General features: G+C 31.3%; 1 protein-coding gene across 1 annotated transcript; it reads left to right on the top strand.

Moving 5' to 3' along the window:
- The first annotated feature begins 3,468 nt into the window (after positions 1–3,468).
- LOC141693450 (uncharacterized) lies at positions 3,469–7,701 on the top strand. Its single transcript, XM_074498549.1, has 7 exons — positions 3,469–4,608; positions 4,772–4,915; positions 5,602–5,944; positions 6,029–6,122; positions 6,202–7,027; positions 7,256–7,295; positions 7,487–7,701. Exons 1-5 carry the CDS (start codon positions 4,452–4,454, stop codon positions 7,009–7,011), a joined length of 1,548 nt encoding a protein of 515 aa, XP_074354650.1. The 5' UTR covers positions 3,469–4,451; the 3' UTR covers positions 7,012–7,027; positions 7,256–7,295; positions 7,487–7,701.
- Positions 7,702–10,660: the final 2,959 nt, after the last annotated feature.

The following is a 10,660-nucleotide window of genomic DNA, read 5'->3' as shown; positions in this document are numbered from 1 at the left end:
GAAATTGAAAAGTGCTCCAATCAGACAAGCACAATTCCCACAATCACTTCTCAAGTAAACTAAAGCTCAAGTAAACTAAAAGTCTTGAAAACTAGCTAATACAAAAGATGTACCCTAATCTAGCCCTATACAAAAGCAACTAATATAATTACTTACTTTAAAGATGACTCAAACTAAAGAATCAATCGATCTGTTAAAAAAATCAATTAAAAACCAAAATTTAAATTTTAAAATGAAAATTTGAAACATACTTACTAATTTGAGCGATTCGAGAGAGATTAGGCATCTTTTGCAACCAATCCACCAATATATAATCTCTTTTTGCAACCAATCCACCAATCTAAAGCCTCATTTGCAACCAATTAACTAAAAACAAAATCTAAGATTTAACCTAATTGAAAATCGACAATGGGGCTTTTGAAATCTATGATTTAGGGCTTTGAGCGAATTAAGGTTCAACCAAAATTTGGGGGTTTGTAAGATAATGTTTGAATTTAGGGCTTTGAGCGAATTAGGGTTCTTGAGTGAGTTTGTGAGTGATTGAATTAGGGGTTTGAGGAGTGAACATATGCGAGATATTTGAAGCATTACGAGCTACTTGGATTCCTTTAATCAACCCTCTTCTTTCATAACTGTGAATTAACATCGTGAAGCCTTCAATACATATCTGGAAAAAATAATATGACAAGGGATCCCCTTGCCTAATACCTCGATTCAGGATGATTGAACCAAAAGCCCTGTCAGCATATTTTATTTGATACTTGATTGACAACACACAGGTCATAAACAGTTTTACCAACCTATCATCAAAATCTATCTTGCTAAGAACAGCTTTTAAAAATTCATATTCCACTCGATCGTATTCCTTACTCATGTGAAGCTTGAAAGCCATCCATCCGGGTTTACATTTTCTTTTCCATTTCATGAAATACATTACCTCGTATGCCACCATAATGTCGTCAGTAATCAGTCTCCCGGGGTGAACGCACATTGCGTATCAGCTATAATAGTATCTAACACTAGTTTTAATCGGTTAGCTAACACTTTAGAGATGATTTTTTTAGAAAACATTGCAAAGAGAAATTAGCCAAATATCAGTCATGAAGTTTGGGTTTTTCTTTTTCGGAATAAGAACGATGTTTATTCACCTGACTTATAAGATTTCCGATTTCAAAGAATTTTTTCACTTCAGAGATGATATCCCTTCCAACTATCTTCCAGTATTTTTGATAAAATCCAGGGATCATCCCGTCTGGGCCCGGAGATTTCTCAGGATTCATGCTAAACAAAGCTTTTTTTACTTCATCGTCTTCTAGTAGAACAAGCATGCTCTCATTTTACATAGCTATGATTTTACTCGCTATGTTTTCTATTACTTCTCTCCAATCCGTGCTAGTTAGGATAAATAAATTTGAGAAGTACTGTGTCATTATGTCCTCCATCCCCGTGTCCCAACCAAAAATCTCACCAACACTGTTATGCAGAGAACTAATATGATTAATTTTACATTTATTCTTCACTGCAACGTGAAAGAATTTGTTGTTGTGTCCACCTTCCTTGAACCATAATTGCTTCCCTCTCTGTCTCCAGAATTTTTTTTAAGTTTACACTTTTGCTAACTTCTTTTTCTCTTCTCACGCTATATTGATGGATTAAGAATCCCTTCGCCCCCGTCATTTTTTTAATCACTCTTTTACTTTGATTTATTGGATCTTTGAAGCATTATCTTATTTCTTGTCCCCACACAATCAATTATTCAGCACATTGTGTGATCTTTTCCAGTCGATAGCTATCAGGATTTTTGTTCCAGGCCTCCTTAATTATATGTTTACAACTGGGTTCTCGTAGTCAGGCGTTCTCAAAGTGAAATTTTCTATTGCCTTGAAACTGAATTTGCACACTGGACTCTAGCAATAATGTACAATGATCATAAGTGATAACCTCTAAATTCGTACTACAAGAAATCTGACATTTGCCTACAAATATTTTACCTACCAATATTTATTGGTAGGTAAAATGTAGTTTTACCTACCAATATTTATATGCAAAATATATTAGTAAGTAAATATTACATATTTTTTAGAATTTTTTTATTTTAATTTTAACATTAATCTCTCTGCAACTATCTATTATGTTTTCATTTTCTTAAGCAAATAAATAATAATGTGTAAGGTGATGTGGAAATACTATCTCAAATATCCTGCTACAAATAAAGTGAAAATTTTAAATAATTTCCATCTCATCACCCAACTAAACATATCGAGTCCCATCTAAAGCAATTAAAAAATAAAACTTGTGTTCTTACTTCCCCAAAATTGACACCTGGTTTGCTCTGCACCCACAACCATCCAGGCGCTTCCCCTCCTCCTGCCAAAAAGGTAATTATTTTTTCATGAATTTCTCTTAATTACTCATCTAGATATATGTATATATATCAGCGATTCTGAACATTAAATATGGAGATGAATCATGATTTTCTAGTTTAATGGATAAGTTTATGGGATGAGATTTTGATTGAGTTCATGGGTTTTTCACAAATGTCAATTAAACTTTAATTCTTGATATGCATAATATGTATATATATATTATTGTAATTATGTATATATATTTGTGTATTATGAGAACTGGGATATGTGTAAGTTCAACGGAAAAGAAATTATATTATTGTTTGGTATAATCAATCTGATATGTAGAATCTTTAATTAACAGAATTTAAAATAATATTCATGTTAGACAATATATGTTTGCATATACTTATGTTTGCATTTTGTGATATATGCCCCTGTTTTTTTTTGTTTAAGAAATTATATTGCACTTACATGTTTCTATAGAAAAATTAAGTTTATGAAATTAGATTATAGTTGTACTTTAAATTTAAAATTAGTTATGTCAGATAATTTGTGGAGTGAGGAACTGAAACTTGAAATATTACATGACAAATACCAGGGTACAGAGTCTTTGTTTAGTATATAGACTACCCTGATAACCAAGAACCATCCAACTTTATATTGCTATATGCCCATCCAGTTTTTTATTGTAAACAATGGTCTTGGAAATTGCAATTTTTAACTAGTAAATTTTATTTAGTTTTTTTTGTTGTCATTCCTGCAGTGAATGCATATTGTGATGTATCTTATTTGTTTATTAAAAATTGATTGTCTTTTTAAAAATTAGAAATTGAATTTTCTTGTATGTTCTATTTTTACTAATAGTTTACTTGTTAAAAAAGTACTTTAAACTAGTAAATGTGATCCTTGCTTATATATTTGTTTAAAGGATGTTGGAAGTGAATAATAGACTGAGGTCAGCATAAAAATATAATAATTGTATACTTATGTTAATTGTATGTTCTTTAAAATTTTTTGTTTATGTTTTTTTCTAAAAAGACTACAAAACTATTTGCTTTAGGAAGGACATGGATCGTTCATGTATAGACCTACCGGATAAGTTATCAGAGGAATACGCAAATGGTATCACTGATTTCATTAGTATGGCAAAGAAGTTTATAGACTCTAAAGGGTTGGTGTTATGTCCTTGTTGTCGATGTGTGAATAAACAATCACAGAAGATCAATGTGATTAAGTTCCACTTGGTTACCTATGGTTTTTTAAGTACTTACAAGAAATGTTGTTATCATGGAGAAAAAATTGATCAAATGAAATAAAAAATCATATTTAATACCCAAGATGAAGATGAGGACATAGAAAGAGAACAAGATGATTTAGCTGCAAGTCTTAATGATGCCTTCAACAATAAGTATTTTTGACATTGGTCCAACTACTGATTTTGCTGATGATTCTCCATTTAACGTGGATGATAAGTATGATTCCTTGCTTATATCTCTTCATATGCCTTTATATGATAATTGTAAAGAATTTTTAGTCCTAAGTGTTGTGGTAAGGTTAATGAATGTTAAGGTGCTTAACAAACTGGCAGATAAAGCATTTAATGATATGTTGAAGTGTTTCAAGGCGATGTTGTCTGAAGGTAATAATTTTCCAGAGGACTATTATCAGACTAGGAAGCTTCTTTGTGATGTGGGCTTAGGATATGAACAAATTGATGTATGTCAATTTGATTGTGCTTTATTTTACGGTGAGAATGCAAATGCTTTGTTATGTCCAATATGTCAGTCAAACCGTTATGTACGAAATAAAATCCCACATAAAAGACTTAGATGGTTCCCACTAAAGGCTCGACTCAAAAGATTGTTTAGCTCTAAATTTACTTCAAAAGACATGCGATGGCATAAAGATGTACGTAAAGAAGAAATCGGTGTGTTACGTCATCCGGCTGATGGGATGGCTTGGAAGCATTTTGATAATACATACCCTGACTTTGCTAAAGATTCTAGGAGTGTTCGAATGGGGTTGGCGACGGATGGGTTTAACCCTTTTTCAAACCTTTCATCAACCTATAGTTTGTGACCAGTAATATTAATTCCATATAACATGCCACCTTGGGCTTCCCCAAATGGTACAAACTATCTAATGTCTTTATTAATTCCAGGTCCTAGATCTCCTGGAAAAGATTATGATGTGTTCTTGCAGCCATTAATTGATGAACTTAAGGAGTTATGGGATGGAGTAGATGCATATGATTCATATGGTGCGTGTACTTTTAAACTTAGAGCTGCAGTATTATGGACAATTAGTGATTTTCCAGCTTATGCCTAATTATCTGGATGGAGCACTGCTGGAAGATTAGCATGCCCGGTTTGTTTAGAGGATACTAGATCTCGAAGAATCACTGACAAGCAATTTTTTTATAGGACATCGATGTTATTTAAATGTGAACCATCCATGGCGAAGGAGCAAAGAATATGATGGATCTACTGAGTTACGTGGTCCTCCAAGAAATTTTACAGGTGAAGATATTTTAAAACAGTTGGAGGAAGTTCCCACACGTACAACTGGTAAAGCACCAAGTAATTCTTCAAGAAAACGTAAACGTGGGGCTAAATAGTTAAATTGGTGTAAAAGAAGTATTTTGTTTGACTTGCCATATTGGTCAAAGCTCTTGTTGCGGCATAATCTTGATGTGATGCATATTGAGAAGAATGTATGTGATAACATTATTGGTACACTTTTAGATATTGAAGGTAAATCAAAAGACAATTTAAAAGCTCGTAAAGATTTGGAAGATTTAAACATTCGTGAGGAGCTTTGGTTGAAAAAGACAATTAATAATAAATATGAAAAACCCCATGCTAGTTATACTTTTACTAAAGAAGAATGCAAAAGTTTTTATCAATTTATTAGAAGTATAAGAGTACCAGATGGGTATGCTTCAAATATCAGTCGATGCGTTACCGATAATAACAAATTCAAAGGATTAAAAACTCATGATTGTCATGTTTTACTTCATAAGAAATTACCCGTTGCATTACTCCCTTATCTTACGAAGAATATACGTGGTACATTGATTGAGTTATGCCAGTTCTTTCAAAAATTATGTTCTAAAATAATACTTATATCTGATATTGAAGAATTGAGGCAAGGAATTGTTATAATTTTGTGCAAGTTGGAGAAGATATTTCCCCATCCTTTTTTACTATTATGGTACATCTTTGTGTACACCTGCCTGATCAAGTGTTATTAGGTGGCCCGGTTGCTCCAAGATGGATGTTTGGCACAGAACGCCACATGGGTTTGTATAAACGATATGTGAAAAACATGGCTCGACCAGATGGTTCAATTGTTGAAGCTTTTGTGGTAGACGAAGCTGTAAGTTTTTTATCCAGATATGTTTCTAATATAGAAACAAGATTTAATAGACCTAAACGTAATTGGGATTTACCTCTTCCAAATCATCATATGGACATTTTTAAGTCCAATGTCCTTCCATTAGGAGCAGCTTCTATCAAATTGCTACAAAATTGGAAGAATATCATTCAGTGGTATATATTAAACAATTCTGCGGATGATATCCAAGAATATTTGGAGTAAGCAATGAATTGTATAATTTTATTATTTCATTTTAAATATTTAAATATACATCTTATTGAGATTTACTACATTGTATGCAGTGAGCACAGAAAGTTATTGCAAGAAATAGGCATTTCATATTCAGATATTGACGTGAAGCAAAGAGAAGAATTCCCATCTTGGTTCAGAATAAAGGTCAGAATCTGTTTTAATAATATATTAACCTGTTATGTGATCATTCATAAATGTATAAATGTCTTTTTTGCTTTTGTAGATATCTCAAATGCAAGTGCAAAATTCAGCTGTTATCAATGATGATTTGTACTCTTTATCTCAAGGTCCATTAGAACGATATCATAGTTATCAAAGTTGTGTTGTAAATGGTGTTCGATTTCGTTGCAAAGAGTATGATGATACTCTTAAAACACAGTGTTCTGGAGTTTGCACAGAAGGTGATCATGAAGATGAGAATCTTATATATTATGGGGTCTTGATTGAGATTTTAGAATTGTCATTTCTTTTGGATCGGAAAGATTTCTTATTCCGCTGCAAGTGGTATAACTCTAGTCTCAAGTGCAGAACAATCTACGTGGATAATAATCTTACGTCCATTAATACATCAACTGATTGGTACACTAACGAACCTTTTATTTTGTCAACTCAAGCTCAACAAGTCTTTTATCTCCTTGATATGAAACGTGGTTCAAGTTGGAGGTTTGTTCAAAAAGCAAATCATCGTTCCATGTATGACATTCCTGAAACATCTGAAGCTGTTAATGATTTATCGAATAATGATGTATTTCAAGAAGAAGAGTCGGTTCATTTGCCATCTTTTCAACCAGTTGAGGATTCAATTGAAAGTTCATCATTAGTTCGACGAGATGTTACATCTTTAAGTCTCTCCGATGAACTTGTTGCTGATTTATTTTCCAAAAATGAATATCAATCTTCTCGTGATGATGATAAACTAGATGGAACTGGAGAAAATGAGATTTACGATGATGGAAATATATTCTTTGATGATGAATTAATTTTTTCAAGCGACAACGAGGATGAAGAGACTGAAACAGAATTAGATTCCTGATATTATGGATTCTCAGGTAATTGCAGTGAGGTTATTTAACTACTTTCTTTCTAATATTGCATAATCCATTAATACTGGTCTACTGCTTTCCTGACCTTTTATTTTTTATGAACTTACCGTCTGTTACAGCTTTAGTTGTAGTTGGTAAAGTTTCACTTGTCTCTCTGTTGGTATTGAGGATAACTGTGAACCAGGTGCATAGTGTTTATATACTTTATCTGATGATAAATCTTGTTGTCCGCAGGCTATTGAATTTATCATACAGAAGTCTGAAAATGAGCAAAGTATGTATGGTAGAGTAACATTTATTTTTTATCTTCACTTGCATCTCTATCTAATGTTTCTTTTTTGGGCGTACATAAATTTAAAATGACTATGAAGATGCTGGCTGTTTTTTTTTCTGGGAGTTTGCAGGCTATGTATTTGATCTGTTGGGTTGTGTTTTAATAAATTTTACAAATCTGTATGTCTGCAGCGTTGCGAGAGGCGAGATTATTCTCATTTGTGCTCTTGTTTCGAGGTTCCTATGCAGGTGGTTGCGTCACAGCAATGTAAAGGCTTATAATTAATAAGAGTCTGACATTTTGGTTGATGACTTGTCTCAGAACTTTAAATATCAACTCTTTGATTTAATTGTGCTCCTAATATTGTTAAATATGGATTTTGGGAGTGTTTTTATGCTCAGTTTTATTGATCAGCACCTCCATGGTTTTTCTGGTTATGTGGTTGTGTTCCATTGATTTTTGGTAATCTTTTGGAATTATGCAGGTTCAGAATAGTCTGCAATAACTAGTTTATTATGTACTGGATAGGAAAATTACTGTTTGGCATCTGATTTTTATCGTTTTGCTATTCTTGCTATTCATGCGGCAAGTTATCGTGAGGACAGGGGTTGATACAAGCTCCCCATTTAAGTAGACATGTATCTTAGTCCACTATTATAAATTTATATCTTTGAACAAAAAAGACATTAATTTATTAAATTTGTATGCTACAAAAAATATCATTTGAGATATATTGATTAGTTTTGTTATTTTCAACTATTTTAATTCTTATTTGTTAATGAGAGGAGCAATAGCTAAAGCGGTAAGATTTAAGACCTAAGTATTTTATAAAAAAAACTTTTATTTGTTAATATGTCAAATATATTAAAATTAGAATTTTGTCTTAAAATATTTAGTTCTAATATTTTTAGAATATGCATATGAAGAACTACTGTACAGGTTTTACAAATTAATAATGGGACCCAAATATGGAATATTCTTACATTACATTTATTCTATATACCATGTTTTACCGTCTTTGTCAAACTTACTAGATTTTTATCGTTAAATTGAAATATTATAATTTAAAAATATTTATAATTTGAATTACTAAAAAATTATGTTTAATTTACCTTAAAATATTTTTTTAAGATTTATAAATAAATATTAATTTCTCTAATTATCTATCAAAACTTGATCAAGTACAAATTTGTCACAAGAGAACACTTTAGTTTAGTGTTAAAAAGTACAAAATTCTTTTCGGATCTTTCTCTACTAAAAATTTGGTATAAGATATGATGACGCGAATAATTAGTGTTTGAATATAATATTTGGTACACCTATACAAAAGTACACGAGCAAGTAAAAAAGGGAATATAATTAATATCGAGTTTGCTTTTTCGATATAAATACACGATACGAAACCTAAATACATGAATAATTAACTATTTTTTAAAAAACATTATATTTATATATTTTATAGAAATGCACCTTCAAATAGCTTGTGCCAGATGATGACATTGAAAGTATACGGTAAATCTCTTTAAAGTAACAGACTTATGACTGAGAAAAATAATCGCAACTGAAAATTTATGGTCCTTACTTTTTGTTGTAACCGGAAAAAATATTATTTTCACTAAGTTTATGACGCGAGACGATTTAATGTTAATTAGTGCATTTTTGAATAATTGATATTTAATTTTTTTTTCTTATCTAAAAAGAGCTGTTTTTTTTAAAAAATATCAAAGTGTATGAAACATGGTTCAATATATTTTGTATTCAGTACTTAGCTGTTTTTGAATTTATTTTTTTCGTAAAATATGGTTTGTAACTTTGCAACCAATGTACAACTGAAATTACCTCAAAGCCCGATTGGAAAATTAGCTTTTTGGCCAAAAATAACTTTTATAATCAAATTAGAGGTTTAATCATATAAAACCTCTAATATTAGTGTTCGGTAATTAGCATTTTGAAATGGTTTTTTTTGTCCTAACAAGCTAACTTCAAAAAGCTACTTAGAAGAATTTCTTTAAGTAATAGAAAAAATTAATACAAATATTTATTTACCAGCAATTTTATTCGAGACAATTTTATTAAATCGGTAGTTGACTCAATTAACTAGTCAAAATAATTATTTCATATGGTTACAACTAACTAATAAGTACCTAATAAGTACCAAACAGGGTCAAAATCAATCACAAGTGCAGTTTTAAAATTTAGTAATTATATGATCATTTTTGTTGCTTAAAAAATTGCACTCGTTAAATAAAATATAATCTTAAGTGTAATGAATACCCATTTCAACTACAAACCTTATTTTGTAAATAGTAAAATTGAATAAAAAGTAGAACAGGTAAAATAACTGAAATATTTTTGGCTGCATTCGAGATTACTTCTAGTTATATCGAGTTGCAAAACTGTATTTTTGCAAAAATTTGAAAAATCGTATTTTTGCAATTAAAAAAACTTATTTTTACAAAAATAATTTTAAAAAATCATATTTATCGAAAAAGCTCAAAACCTTTTTATGCACCCATCATATATATTAGAGGGAAAATTATTTTTTAGTTTGGCGCTCAACTTTCCCACCACTTTTCTTTATCATTTTAGATATCCTATACAACTATTTATGCGGCACATGTTTACCAGGATCAGTTAATATCAAAAGTAAAGTTATGATAACGTTTATCACTCCTCAAATATATAGTCTACGTTCTATCCCTGCCAGTCCTTCATTCATCTTTCAACTTCTAAAACTGCTTATAACTTGTAAGTTATCTTTCCATTTTCTCTGTTTTCTAATCTCTCTCACAATATATATTAACTTATTCTATATGTATAAGATATCATGCCACCTGGAAGCAGTAAAAGACGATATAGTTTGCCTGGAAAACAAGAATTGCCTATCAATGATACTAGTGCTTTTGTCGCAGAAAGAGAATTCATTAATGATTCCGCTGGTAAAAATCCACAAGTTTCTCGTCGCATAACTCGATCTAATGTTCAGAGCCAACAAGTTGAATCCACTGCACAACCTATGCGTAAAGGTAAACATAGTGGAACTAACATACCTCGAGTGGACAAACTGAACAACATGAGGCCTCTAGTGTACACAGTGAAGAACCAAAAAGCACTATGTCTTCTCAAGCACGATCTGGTAGTATTTTATGCAGTATATTTATATTATATATACAATAGCTTACTTCTTATTATGGAATATATATCCATGTAGATCAAAATGTAAGGCACAATCCCCATAAAGCAACTCGGGGTATGACGACTTCGAAGATGGCTAGGGCAGCCTCAACAGGAAAGATGTCTGTAATTTTTGATGCAAATTGCAGGCAACCAATATGTACCAATACTGAGAGGTTAATAATGAGATT

Source organism: Apium graveolens, chromosome 10 (assembly GCF_009905375.1).
Source record: "Apium graveolens cultivar Ventura chromosome 10, ASM990537v1, whole genome shotgun sequence".
Taxonomy (NCBI): Eukaryota; Viridiplantae; Streptophyta; class Magnoliopsida; order Apiales; family Apiaceae; genus Apium; species Apium graveolens.
The sequence above is the reverse complement of the archived record's forward strand: the minus strand, read 5'-3'. Positions and strand labels throughout refer to the sequence as shown.